At 44.2% G+C, this 15,306-nt stretch overlaps 1 protein-coding gene across 3 annotated transcripts in view; it reads right to left on the bottom strand.

Moving 5' to 3' along the window:
- LOC137375106 (solute carrier organic anion transporter family member 2A1-like) overlaps positions 1–15,306 on the bottom strand; it is a 433,007-nt gene that overhangs the window by 72,569 nt on the left and 345,132 nt on the right. For all 3 annotated transcript variants that reach the window (XM_068041734.1, XM_068041736.1, XM_068041735.1), the window contains 2 exons: positions 14,795–14,996; positions 9,765–9,924 (listed from right to left, as the gene is read on the bottom strand). In XM_068041734.1, coding sequence (XP_067897835.1) covers positions 9,765–9,924; positions 14,795–14,996 — 362 coding nt within the window. The remainder of the gene's footprint in view (positions 1–9,764; positions 9,925–14,794; positions 14,997–15,306) is intronic.

Below are 15,306 nucleotides of genomic sequence, written 5' to 3'. Positions count from 1 at the left end.
GCCATGGAGGGATTTGAACCTCTGTCCCCAGGGCATTAGCCTGGGCCTCTGAATTACTAGTTCAGTGTCATCACCACTATGCTACCGTCTTCCCCGCTTTAAGATTGGCTTAAGATTAATACAGGACTATAAGGAGAGAAGGGGCAGTGGGATGAGTTTTGGATTGATACACAATTAGGGGAAGAGAGTTGAACAGTGGGATTAGTTCTGAATTTTTACTTAACCATGTGCAAGATGGCAGAGAGACCAATCTGAAGAGTTTACACATGGCTGAAAGGCTGCTGTGGGAAACCGGGCTTTCTTGATATGGGACACAAACTCCAGAACTGAAACAGGAAGGAGATGTACCGATGGGGTGGGCACCACCTGAACTGGAATGGGACCATGTGTAGAAAAGGCTTTAAACTTGTACAACTGGGGGGAGTAATCACCAAGAAATGAAGCCATCCCAAATATGAAGAAAATTGGAAAGGAGAGTATAAAACAGACTAAATTAATGGAGGACATAAATGGTCAGGAATAAGTGCTGTTATAGAACAGGAGTGTAGAAAAGATGTTCAGAAACAAAGTGAGAGAAACTGCTATTATAAATGAGAAACAGTCTGTAAAACAATGCACACTGTCCAGAATGAAGCAGGGGAACTGGAGGCAATAATACTGAGCAGGAAGTTGACATTGTGGGGATTATTGAGCGATGAGAACAGAAAAATCAGAACTGGGAGTTAAACATTGCAGCGTATGAATTTTTACAAAAGATGGAATAAAAGGGGATGTTAATGCAGCATCGTCAGCAAAGAGGAGTTCCCTGATGAGGACTTTCCGTACTTTGGTCTTCGCTTTTAGACGGGCAAGGTTGAACAACCTGCCCCCTGATCTTATGTGGAGGAAAATTCCTTCTTCTGAGGACTTAAATGCATGTGAGAGCAGCAGGGAGAAGAAAATCCCAAACAGTGTAGGTGCGAGAACACAGTCCTGTTTCACACCACTCAGGATAGGAAAGGGGTCTGATGAGGCACCCTTATGCTGAACTGTGCCTTTCATATTGTCATGGAATGAGGTGATGATACTTAGTAGCTTTGGTGGAGATCCAATCTTTGCTAGTAGTCTGAAGTGACCACGTCTGCTGACGATCTCAAAGGCTTTGGTGAGATCTATGAAGGCAACTTAGAGGGGCATCTGTTGTTCGTGGCATTTCTCCTGTAGCTGACGAAGGGAGAACAGCATGTCAATGGTGGATATCTCTGCTCGAACGCCGCACTGTGCCTCAGGGTAGACACGCTCGGCCAGCTTCTGGAATCTGTTTAAAATGACTTGAGCAAAGGCTTCCCCCACTATACTGAGCAGGGAGATTCCACGGTAGTTGTTGGAGTCACCACGGTCACCCTTGTTTTTATAGAGGGTGATGATATTGGCATCACACATGTCCTGTGGTACTGTTCCCTCATCCCAGCACAGGCAAAGCAGTTCATGGAGTGCTGAGTGTATAGCAGACTTGGCACTCTTGATTATTTCAGGGGTAATGCTGTCCTTTCCAAGTGCTTTTCCACTGGCTAGAAAATCAGTGACATCACTGAGTTCCGATTTTGTTGGCTGCTCGTCCAGCTCATCCATGACTGGCAGAGACAGGGTTGCATTGAAGGCGGTCTCAGTGATATCATTTTCCCTGGAGTACAGTTCTAGGTAGTGCTCAACCCAGCGGTCCATTTGCTTGCATTGGTCAGTGATCATTTCCCCTGATTTAGATTTGAGGGGGGCGATCTTCTTGATAGTTGGTCCAAAAGCTCTCTCATTTCCGGTTGCAGAGGCCAGCTGAATATGACTGCACAGGTGTTGCCAGTAGTCATTTGCGCAGCGCCTGGCTGTTCTTTGTGCAGTGCTTCTGGCTGCTTTTAGTGCTATGGATGTGGTCATTGCTGAGTCATAGATGACGTCTCTGATGTGGGCCCACTTGGTCTCTGCATCCCCTGTGGGAGTGTTTTGAAGGACTTTTTCAAGTAAATTAAGAAACTTTTGTGACAGCTGTGGAGAAGAAATTCTGTTTGTGTTGATGCACGGGTGACCCTTCCGCTGAGAGTGATGCAGCTTCTTTGGTTTGAGTCTAACTTTGCTGCACACCAGGGAATGGTCGATGTCGCAGTCCGCACTGTGGAAGCTGCGTGTGATTTGGATACTGTTTATAGAGGCTCACCTTGTGATGATGAGGTCCAGCTGGTGACAACAACGATGTAAGACTGAAAAATAATCTATGTTGATAAGGATAAAATAAAAGGATCAATCACATTACAAGTCTAAAAGTCTAATAATGAAAGGGAAGCTGAAGGAGAAATATCCAAACAAATTCGGGAAATGAGTAAAAAATACAAGTGAAAGGTCTGTGAACAACATGACAAGGCAGAATGTGCAAGGCATTTTTTTTTAGGATTGATACAGGGCTATGGGGAGAGAGCAGGGCAGTGGGATTAGATTGGGATTGATACAGGACTATGGGGAGAGAGCGGGGCAGTGGGATTAGATTGGGATTGATACAGGACTATGGGGAGAGAGCAGGGCAGTGGGATTAGATTGGGATTGATACAGGGCTATGGAGAGAGTGTGGGGCAGTGGGATTAGATTGGGATTGATACAGGACTATGGGGAGAGAGTGGGGCAGTGGGATTAGATTGGGATTGATCCAGGGCTATGGAGAGAGTGTGGGGCAGTGGGATTAGATTGGGATTGATCCAGGGCTATGGAGAGAGTGTGGGGCAGTGGGATTAGATTGGGATTGATACAGGACTATGGGGAGAGAGCGGGGCAGTGGGATTAGATTGGGATTGATACAGGACTATGGGGAGAGTGCGGGGCAGTGGGATTAGATTGGGATTGATACAGGACTATGGGGAGAGTGCGGGGCAGTGGGATTAGATTGGGATTGATACAGGGCTATGGGGAGTGCGGGGCAGTGGGATTAGATTGGGATTGATACAGGACTATGGGGAGAGAGTGGGGCAGTGGGATTAGATTGGGATTGATACAGGACTATGGGGAGAGAGCGGGGCAGTGGGATTAGATTGGGATTGATCCAGGGCTATGGAGAGAGTGTGGGGCAGTGGGATTAGATTGGGATTGATACAGGGCTATGGGGAGTGCGGGGCAGTGGGATTAGATATTGGTTGCTCTGTCAGACACAATGTAGTATTTAAGATAAGGCTCTCCACATGTCAGTCAACAATAAGGTTTCTCATTGCACATGCTGAGCATAAAATTATATTGGATTACGTAGGACATACAGCACAGAGCCGCAGGAAGGAGTGACACTGTGTGAGAACGGCAGAGTGAGTTCCAAATTCTGACCGCTCTCTGGGTAAAGAAGTTCTGAATTCCCAATTGGATTTCATGGTGACTGTCTTATATCAATGGCCTCCAGTTCTGCTCTTCCCCACAAGTGGAAGCATTCTCTCTGTATCCACTCCATCAAAACCTTCCATGACTTTTGCGACCTCAACTAGGTCATTGCTCAGCTTTCTTTTTTCAAGAGAAAATTGACCCAGCCTGTTCATCCTTTCCTGATATGTTTACCCAGCATTTCTGGTAGCATCCTGGTAAATCTTCTCTGCACCCTCTCCAGTGCCTCTATATCCTTTTTATAATATGCCCACCAGAAATACATGCACATTCAAAGTGTGTTCTATCCAAAGTTTGATATAGGTTCAGCATAGCTTCCCTACATTTCAATTCTATCTCTCTGGAAATAAAATCCAGTGAAACAATGGCTTATTTTACTTCCCCTCCCACCAGTCAGTATTAAATGTGTCCTTTTCATAAATGAGCTGACATAGGATATTAAACTATGCTCTTTGGGGAGAACCCTTGGTGCAAACAGCAGAGAGAGGGAACAAAAATGTGTGGAATGGAAACAAGACTCATTCCTACCTGCAGATATACAACCTAGTGGACTCTTCCTAAGATCAGTAGATGCTAACATATCTCCTTAACCTGAACGCATTGATGCCTGCAGAGATGAGCAGTCAGCATGGGGTGGGAATGTGTTCCAATCCAAGAAAAGCCTATCAAAGTCTTCAGATTGCCCTCAGGAGCTTCCCCTTTGATTCTTTGCTCCAGAGGAATGAAGCAGGCCATAGCTGGATTGCTTAGCTCTGGGGCAGCCAGCAAGTTCTTGTCCTAGGGAGTAAGGCAGAAGGCTAAGAATAGTCCTTCCCTGTCTCACCTGCAGAGCTCTGATGGGCCTGCACCTATTCCAGACCCAGCTTCACCCCATCCACAAGGGAGCCATGGAAATACGAGGCTGCATAAAAGGAACGAAAACCAAGCAACCCAGCTCTTCATTCTTTCTTTCTGATCCATGGGAAATGTGCATTCCCAGGGCGAATGGCCTGAATAATGGTCCCTTACAAGTCTATTTGTTGCTTTACTGGGCTGCTTTCTACCCTATAGGAAAGAAAACACAGGTCTTGTGCATGGTTTTGTATTGTTGTCCTTGTGTTCTGTACACCTGCAGCAACAATAATGACTTTTAACAGTGGGTTTCTACAGAAACCTTTAACATAAAAGACCTGTCACAAGAAACTGCATAACTAGTGATAAAGAAAGGAGATGTCACACCAGGAATGAAAACTCAGCAATTGGTTTCACAGCTTTGCTTTGTGCTCTGTGCTCTGTGCTCTGTGCTTTGTGCTCTGTGCTCTGTGCTCTGTGCTCTGTGCTTTGTGCTCTGTGCTCTGTGCTTTGTGCTCTGTGCTCTGTGCTCTGTGCTTTGTGCTCTGTGCTCTGTGCTTTGTGCTCTGTGCTCTGTGCTTTGTGCTCTGTGCTCTGTGCTTTGTGCTCTGTGCTTTGTGCTCTGTGCTCTGTGCTTTGTGCTCTGTGCTCTGTGCTTTGTGCTCTGTGCTTTGTGCTCTGTGCTCTGTGCTTTGTGCTCTGTGCTCTGTGCTTTGTGCTCTGTGCTCTGTGCTTTGTGCTCTGTGCTTTGTGTATGTTTCTAAAGAGAGAAGTATGTACAGCTTTCATCAAACCTTAAACTACAGCAGTGCTTCAGAATGACCATACCTGCAGCACAGTACATGTTCCTTAGAATGACCATACCTTCAGCACAGTCCATGTTCCTTAGAATGACCATACCTTCAGCACAGTACATGTTCCTTAGAATGACCATACCTTCAGCACAGTCCATGTTCCTTAGAATGACCATACCTTCAGCAAAGTCCATGTTCCTTAGAATGACCATACCTTCAGCACAGTCCATGTTCCTTAGAATGACCATACCTTCAGCACAGTCCATGTTCCTTAGAATGACCATACCTTCAGCACAGTCCATGTTCCTTAGAATGACCATACCTTCAGCACATTCCATGTTCCTTAGAATGACCATACCTTCAGCACAGCACATGTTCCTTAGAATGACCATACCTTCAGCACAGTACATGTTCCTTAGAATGACCATACCTTCAGCACAGTACATGTTCCTTGGAATGACCATACCTTCAGCACAGTACATGTTCCTTGGAATGACCATACCTTCAGCACAGTACATGTTCCTTAGAATGACCATACCTTCAGCACAGTACATGTTCCTTGGAATGACCATACCTCCAGCACAGTCCATGTTCCTTGGAATGACCATATCTTCAGCACAGTCCATGTTCCTTAGAATGACCATACCTTTAGCACAGTACATGTTCCTTGGAATGACCATACCTTCAGCACAGTACATGTTCCTTAAAATGACCATATCTTCAGCACAGTCCATGTTCCTTAGAATGACCATACCTTCAGCACAGTCCATGTTCCTTAGAATGACCATACCTTCAGCACAGTACATGTTCCTTAGAATGACCATACCTTCAGCACAGTACATGTTCCTTAGAATGACCATACCTTCAGCACAGTCCATGTTCCTTAGAATGACCATACCTTCAGCACAGTCCATGTTCCTTAGAATGACCATACCTTCAGCACAGCCCATGTTCCTTAGAATGACCATACCTTCAGCACAGTACATGTTCCTTAGAATGACCATACCTTCAGCACAGCCCATGTTCCTTAGAATGACCATACCTTCAGCACAGGACATGTTCCTTAGAATGACCATACCTTCAGCACAGTACATGTTCCTTAGAATGACCATACCTTCAGCACAGTACATGTTCCTTAGAATGACCATACCTTCAGCACAGCCCATGTTCCTTAGAATGACCATACCTTCAGCACAGTACATGTTCCTTAGAATGACCATACCTTCAGCACCACCCATGTTCCTTAGAATGACCATACCTTCAGCACAGTACATGTTCCTTAGAATGACCATACCTTCAGCACAGTACATGTTCCTTAGAATGACCATACCTTCAGCACAGTACATGTTCCTTAGAATGACCATACCTTCAGCACAGTACCTGTTACTTGGTATGACCATACCTTCAGCACAGTACATGTTCCTTAGAATGACCATACCTTCAGCACAGTACATGTTACTTGGAATGACCATACCTTCAGCACAGTACATGTTCCTTAGAATGACCATACCTTCAGCACAGCCCATGTTCCTTAGAATGACCATACCTTCAGCACAGTACATGTTCCTTAGAATGACCATACCTTCAGCACAGCCCATGTTCCTTAGAATGACCATACCTTCAGCACAGTACATGTTCCTTAGAATGACCATACCTTCAGCACAGTACATGTTCCTTAGAATGACCATACCTTCAGCACAGTACATGTTCCTTAGAATGACCATACCATCAGCACAGTACATGTTACTTGGAATGACCATACCTTCAGCACAGTACATGTTCCTTAGAATGACCATACCTTCAGCACAGTCCATGTTCCTTAGAATGACCATACCTTCAGCACAGTACATGTTCCTTAGAATGACCATACCTTCAGCACAGTACATGTTCCTTAGAATGACAATACCTTCAGCACAGTCCATGTTCCTTAGAATGACCATACCTTCAGCACAGTACATGTTCCTTAGAATGACCATACCTTCAGCACAGTACATGTTCCTTAGAATGACCATACCTTCAGCACAGTCCATGTTCCTTAGAATGACCATACCTTCAGCACAGTCCATGTTCCTTGGAATGACCATACCTTCAGCACAGTCCATGTTCCTTAGAATGACCATACCTTCAGCACAGTCCATGTTCCTTAGAATGACCATCCCTTCAGCACAGTACATGTTCCTTAGAATGAAAATACCTTCAGCACAGTCCATCTTCCTTAGAATGACAATACCTTCAGCACAGTACATGTTCCTTCGAATGACCATACCTTCAGCACAGCCCATGTTCCTTAGAATGACCATACCTTCAGCACAGTACATGTTCCTTAGAATGACCATACCTTCAGCACAGCCCATGTTCCTTAGAATGACCATACCTTCAGCACAGTCCATGTTCCTTAGAATGACCATACCTTCAGCACAGTCCATGTTCCTTAGAATGACCATACCTTCAGCACAGCCCATGTTCCTTAGAATGACCATACCTTCAGCACAGTACATGTTCCTTAGAATGACCATACCTTCAGCACAGTACATGTTCCTTAGAATGACCATACCTTCAGCACAGTCCATGTTCCTTAGAATGACCATACCTTCAGCACAGTACATGTTCCTTAGAATGACAATACCTTCAGCACAGTCCATGTTCCTTAGAATGACAATACCTTCAGCACAGTACATGTTCCTTAGAATGACCATACCTTCAGCACAGCCCATGTTCCTTAGAATGACCATACCTTCAGCACAGTACATGTTCCTTAGAATGACCATACCTTCAGCACAGTACATGTTCCTTAGAATGACAATACCTTCAGCACAGTCCATGTTCCTTAGAATGACCATACCTTCAGCACAGTACATGTTCCTTAGAATGACCATACCTTCAGCACAGTACATGTTCCTTAGAATGACCATACCTTCAGCACAGTACATGTTCCTTAGAATGACCATACCTTCAGCACAGTCCATGTTCCTTGGAATGACCATACCTTCAGCACAGTCCATGTTCCTTAGAATGACCATACCTTCAGCACAGTCCATGTTCCTTAGAATGACCATACCTTCAGCACAGTACATGTTCCTTAGAATGACAATACCTTCAGCACAGTCCATGTTCCTTAGAATGACAATACCTTCAGCACAGTACATGTTCCTTAGAATGACCATACCTTCAGCACAGCCCATGTTCCTTAGAATGACCATACCTTCAGCACAGTCCATGTTCCTTAGAATGACCATACCTTCAGCACAGTACATGTTCCTTGGAATGACCATACCTTCAGCACAGCCCATGTTCCTTAGAATGACCATACCTTCAGCACAGTCCATGTTCCTTAGAATGACCATACCTTCAGCACAGCCCATGTTCCTTAGAATGACCATACCTTCAGCACAGTCCATGTTCCTTAGAATGACCATACCTTCAGCACAGTCCATGTTCCTTAGAATGACCATACCTTCAGCACAGTACATGTTCCTTAGAATGACCATACCTTCAGCACAGTACATGTTCCTTAGAATGACCATACCTTCAGCACAGTCCATGTTCCTTAGAATGACCATACCTTCAGCACAGTCCATGTTCCTTAGAATGACCATACCTTCAGCACAGCCCATGTTCCTTAGAATGACCATACCTTCAGCACAGTACATGTTCCTTAGAATGACCATACCTTCAGCACAGCCCATGTTCCTTAGAATGACCATACCTTCAGCACAGGACATGTTCCTTAGAATGACCATACCTTCAGCACAGTACATGTTCCTTAGAATGACCATACCTTCAGCACAGTACATGTTCCTTAGAATGACCATACCTTCAGCACAGCCCATGTTCCTTAGAATGACCATACCTTCAGCACAGTACATGTTCCTTAGAATGACCATACCTTCAGCACCACCCATGTTCCTTAGAATGACCATACCTTCAGCACAGTACATGTTCCTTAGAATGACCATACCTTCAGCACAGTACATGTTCCTTAGAATGACCATACCTTCAGCACAGTACCTGTTACTTGGTATGACCATACCTTCAGCACAGTACATGTTCCTTAGAATGACCATACCTTCAGCACAGTACATGTTACTTGGAATGACCATACCTTCAGCACAGTACATGTTCCTTAGAATGACCATACCTTCAGCACAGCCCATGTTCCTTAGAATGACCATACCTTCAGCACAGTACATGTTCCTTAGAATGACCATACCTTCAGCACAGCCCATGTTCCTTAGAATGACCATACCTTCAGCACAGTCCATGTTCCTTAGAATGACCATACCTTCAGCACAGTACATGTTCCTTGGAATGACCATACCTTCAGCACAGTACATGTTCCTTAGAATGACCATACCTTCAGCACAGTCCATTTTCCTTAGAATGAACATACCTTCAGCACGGTACATGTTCCTTGGAATGACCATACCTTCAGCACAGTCCATGTTCCTTAGAATGACCATACCTTGAGCACAGTCCATGTTCCTTGGAATGACCATACCTTCAGCACAGTCCATGTTCCTTAGAATGACCATACCTTCAGCACAGTCCATGTTCCTTAGAATGACAATACCTTCAGCACATTACATGTTCCTTAGAATGACCATACCTTCAGAACAGCACATGTTCCTTAGAATGACCATACCTTCAGAACAGCACATGTTCCTCTGTACTGTACATATTGGAATGGGCACAGAACACATTTGAATAAAGTGGTGGAAGTAAAAGTTGCTTTCGATAAACCTCAGAAAGACTTACCACAATATGTCCTGTGAAATGGTTGATGGTAGAGTGAGTGCAGCCAGCTTGGCACGGTGAGATATATTCGATAGCATCAACTCCACACACTGGGTTGTAAACGTAATCAAAACAGAAGCATTGAGCATTACACTCAGCCTTCAGAGTGAACGAAGTGGAGCTGCAAAGATCCAGAAATTACAAAAGAATGTAAAACCAAGCAGTTTAATTGTACCTCACTTCATATAAGTGCACCCTAACACAGAAATTCAAGATGTGCACACCGTGTAAAGGAGTGGTTTTTTGGGACTAATTCATTTCCATAACAATTTTAATCATGATACGTCACAAGCCATGAGCTGTGATTAGCCAACAGCACTGTGACATCCTTCAGAGTCTTTCACATCAAAGACAGTGTAATAGTATATCTGTAGCCCCCACTAAGATGAATCCCTCCCTCTCTACACAAACTGTCCGCTCTCTGGCTGTGCTCTTTTCATTGAAGCAGGGCAGGTCACACATAAATAGCAATCTGTTCATGATTAACACTTCAATGAAATCAGAATATTGTGAAGACTGTGCACAATTCTGGACACAATCAAGGTTCAGAAAAGGATTACAGGAACAAGGTCCTGGAACCAATCGGACAACTGTGGAATACAGACTGCGAACATTTTTTTAAAATTATCTGCTAATAACTGAGTTTTTATACCTTCCAGATTTTGTTTAAAATAACATACATTTTAGGGCAAACTGTTGCAAATTATCATCAGTGATGTTGCATAAGCTTCAATGTGACCTTAGTCCTTCAATTCAGAGTGAAGAGTTAGGCAAAGAATGAGCATTTATAAGTGTTGTATTGCACAACTGTTGCTCAACTGCTACACCTTCAGGTTCTTATCAGTTTCTCATGGCCCATGGAGCTTTTGTTCCAATTAAAGAGATTGAAGTTTGAGACAGTATCTGCTGATGCATCGAGTGCACTGCAGCAGAGTGTAAAAGTTGGGAATTTGAGAGTGGGAATTTAGTGCAGAGTGGGAAGAAGGTGCTGTATTTTGTCTCCCAATATTTGTAGTAAGGTTTGTGTGAGCTTAGGGCAGTAAGTATTTAAAATATTGTCCAGTGTTTTAGTGCTTAGTGCAGGTTAATTTGTGAAAAAACACAAACTGAAAAGTAGATATAAATAATCTAGACTAAGATATAGCAATGCAGGCTGTGTGTCTGGACCGCTGTACATGGGAATTTGTGGCAGTGAGACTGTCCAAAGTGAACACATCTGCAGTAGATATTGTCATGCCCAGTAAAGACGTATATTTTTACCTTGAAGATATGAATTTTATTCAATGCAGGCTCTTTGAAATTGACCTTTTCTTTAAAAAAGTGCACAATGTGCTGCAAAAGATGGCCATCAAAGGTCAGATGACTTGGCCTGTGTATTCAAAAACTGTCTCACTGTCTCGAAAGGACAAAAGGATATGGGCGGCACAGTGGCTAGCACCGCAGCCTCACAGCTCCAGGGACCCGGGTTCGATTCTGGGTACTGCCTGTGTGGAGTTTGCAAGTTCTCCCTGTGTCTGTGTGGGTTTTCTCCGGGTGCTCCGGTTTCCTCCCACAGCCAAAGACTTGCAGGTGATAGGTAAATTGGCCATTGTAAATTGCCCCTAATGTAGGTAGGTGATAGGGAATATGGGATTACTGTAGGGTTAGTATAAATGGGTGGTTGTTGGTCGGCACAGACTCGGTGGGCCGAAGGGCCTGTTTCAGTGCTGTATCTCTAAATAAAAAATAAAATAAAAGATACATTCCAGACTAAGATGTGTCAACTACACCCATCCTGAAACCATCAGGAGACATCCCTGAATTGAATGTTTTTTTCCCCGAGTCAAAAAAAGTGTGAAGTCGCCACATCTTTAACAGAATGATACTCATCCAGACATCAATATATATGGTAGCTAAATTTGCTGATGACACCAAGATAGGAAGGAAAGTAAGTTGTCAAGAGGAGGCAAAAAGTCTACAAAAGGATATAGATAGGTTAAATGAGTGGGCAAAAATTTGGCAGATGGAATATGATGTGGATAAATGTGAACTTGTCCACTTTGGCAGGAAGAATAGAAAAGCTGTATCCTATTTAAATGGAGAGTGATTGCAGAACTCGGTGGTGCAGAGGGATCTGGGTGTCCTGGTACATGAATCTCAAAAGGTTAGTATGCAGTTACAGCAAATGATCAGGAAGGCAAATGGAAGGTTGGCATTTATTGCAAGGGGAACTGAATATAAAAGTAGGGAAATTTTACTGCTGCTGTATAGGACCTTGGTGAGACCACATCTGGAGTTCTGCGTAGTTTTATTTGAAAAAAGATATAATTGCATTAGGAGCAGTTCAGAGAAGATTTTTCTCGACTAATTCCGGGATGAAGGACTTGGTTGGGCCTGTACCCATTAGAGTTTAGAAGAATGAGAGGTGATCTCAGTGAAACATATCAGATCCTGAGGGGACTTTACACAGTGGATACTGGGAGGATGTTTCCTCTTATGGGGGAGACTAGAACTAGGGGACACAGTTTAAGAATAAGAGGTCTACTTTTTAAGAAGGAGATGAGGAGAATTTTTTTTCCTCAAAGGGTTGTTTGCCTGTGGAATTTGCATCCTCAGAAAGCAGTAGGCTGGGTCATTGAATTTATTCAAGGCTGAGTTAGATAGATTTTTGATAGACAAGGGAGTCAAACATAACGGGAGGCAGACAGGAAATTGGAATTGAGACCACAATCAGATCGAATAGCAGAGCAGGTTCGAAGGGCCGAATGGCCTACTCCTGCTCCTAAATCCTATGTTCCTATGAGCGAAATTAGGAAACACTTCTACACACAAAGGGTGGCAGAAGTTTGGGAACTCTCTTCGGTGAATGGCGATTGATGTTCGATCAATTGTAAATGTAAAACCTGAGACTCATAGGCTGGGATTTTATGAGTCCCGTAGCGTTTCCAATGGTGGATGCTGGATCCACTTCCACCCTTTTTCCTGTTTCACATGCAATTTTCCATGCAAATTAAAGGTGCGGTCATGGGTACGGGAGACACATTAGATCATGCGGTGGGGATGGACTTCTATTGGTGGAACCTGTCGCCACTCTGCGAAACACCATGAGTCATATGTCAATAAATCACTCTATGTTGCAAGCCACATGGATAGCAGCCTTTGGAAGCATATCCTGATTTTCCCCTCGTAATAAGCTTACTGTAATTTGTTCTTTGTTTACCTTCATTTTCAGTTTACACTCAAGCACCACCTCCCCATCGTAATTTTTTTTGCTTGGCACCGTTCCCTCTGCCAGCCAGCACCCTCATTTCACCCCACAGGAGCCCAATGTTGACAGCACTCATTCTTCCCTTTAGGCCCTCATGACCATCTGTTTAATGTCATGCAGACATCAACCCACCTCCCCACTGTAACCTCCCACAGCCAGCTTCATCAACAATACCCACTCCACCCACTCGAGAGCCACCTGTCCTCACCGGCTACCCTCCACTGCTCCTACATGCACTTGCTTACCCCCCTTGCCTTCCCCACCATCGCCTGAGATGATTCACCCTCACTTGTGCTGAACCTGGAACCAAACATCCATTCCAATATTGGCCTTCGCTGTGCCAATGAGTTCCAGACTTGAAACCACTGACCTCAGACACAACTACACAAAGCCTGGTGGAAGCCACCTTAAAATGAACGTGAACCGGGTGGCACGGGAATACCGTTAACCGCCAACATAATCTGGCAGGTAGGACTTAATTTGAACTACGTGTAGGGTAATGAGTATTCACAATATGGAAATTCATGCAAAGCTGCAATCCGCCACTGTGCGGGGGGAACCGCAGATCACCACAAACACACCGCTGACTTCACTGCGATAATAAAAAACCTGCTGTCGGAAATCTGAAAAATTAACTCACATCTGATGAAATCACCCTGCATCCCATCAAAACCACTCTTGCAGGGCCCATAGAATACCCCCTATAGATTCTTTTGTTATCAAAAGGTATTAAGGGATATGGGGCAAAGGTGCATATATAGGATATGGCCACAGATCAGCCATGACCTCACTGGATCAGATGCCTGTTCCTATGTTGCTATGTTCAATCTTAATGTCAGCATTGGGCTTTATTCAAACCCACTACTTGATTCAAACTCTGTGGAGAGTTGAAGTCATCAGGAAGGTCAGCCAGCTAAAAGGGTGTAAAATGCATGGTTACTGAATCTGCAGCCTATGTTATAAATATATACATTTGCCTTCCTGGAAAATCACACCAGATGTATAACAGGCTGTTTGTTGTGCTCTTGCTGAAGTTCTCCTCAGAATCTACATCAGCTGGCTGTGATATCATCACTTCAAAATTACTGCAGTTTGCTTACTTTGCAGAAGAACAGATTTGCCAAACACTCTTTCTCGAAGATTCCACACCATAGGACAGATCCCACATCAGCTCCATATCTCCTGAGGCCATTTTATTCCTCTGTGAGCACACCTGATGCTAGTTCATCCTGGAGCATTTCTAGCAACAGCTCTGCATTACTTTGGCTATTTCAGCCAAAGCATGTCACATAGAATCGGGGGTAAGTGTAAATGTGTTTGTGTGGGGTATATGTGTGGGTGTGTGCACGTTTGCCTGTCTAGATGTATGTGTGTGTGTCTGTCCAACCTCCAGTGAATTTGTGCATCATAATTGGCCACTCAATATTGCAAAGCTTTTAAAATTCTTCTCGAGCCTCTTGGATTGGTAACACAGCGTTGGAGTCACGATCTTCCACACACCAATGTCTGTAACCTCAGCTATGTAGCTCTGAACAGAGTTTGACTGGAGATCAAGGCCTTTTCCACAGAAGTGAGGAAGAGGAGTGGGCTGCCCGTGTACTGTGTGTGAAGCAGAAATGATGAAATCCCGGGAGCAGGTTTCTCTGCCCACTGAGGAGACTGTGTGATGCGGGGAGCGGGAGGTGGGGACTGACTGCAAAAAGCATAGCAAATATAGCAAACTGATTTCCAGACATAGGATTACCTGTTCATATCTTTACTGTAATTGATTCCTGCAATTTTCTGAGTCGAGCATCCCATGAAAAACAGAGGAATGGTCAGAATGACTGTACCAGCCAGAATACAGAGTGAGTACCAGGGGATCTTCGCCAGGGATAAATTGTAACGCTTCATAAAGATTCCACCCAGGAGCATCCCTATAGCGACAGTTGGCAGAGTTACAGACCCTAAAGACAGAAAAACAAGGACCAATCAGCAAAGCCTTCCACACTCCGGCATGATGTGTGCTCTGTGTCTGAGTTGGGGTTGGTGACATGGTAAAGCTGTGTTGCTGTGTTGCCACGTTGGTGTTCCTTGCCATTGTACAAAACACGATGAGTTGAGGTCAGAGAAAGATCATGGTGAGCTTTCTGCAGAAGGGATTGGGGAAGCCATCTTCTGACCCTGTTACTTAAATATCAGACCTGGAAAGACCATGGACAAAACAAAAGTGGCCTAAACCTGGATCTGAAACTGAAGTGGGACTTAATGGTGAAT

This window comes from Heterodontus francisci, chromosome 11 (assembly GCF_036365525.1).
Source record: "Heterodontus francisci isolate sHetFra1 chromosome 11, sHetFra1.hap1, whole genome shotgun sequence".
In the NCBI taxonomy this organism is placed as follows: domain Eukaryota; kingdom Metazoa; phylum Chordata; class Chondrichthyes; order Heterodontiformes; family Heterodontidae; genus Heterodontus; species Heterodontus francisci.
The sequence above is the reverse complement of the archived record's forward strand: the minus strand, read 5'-3'. Positions and strand labels throughout refer to the sequence as shown.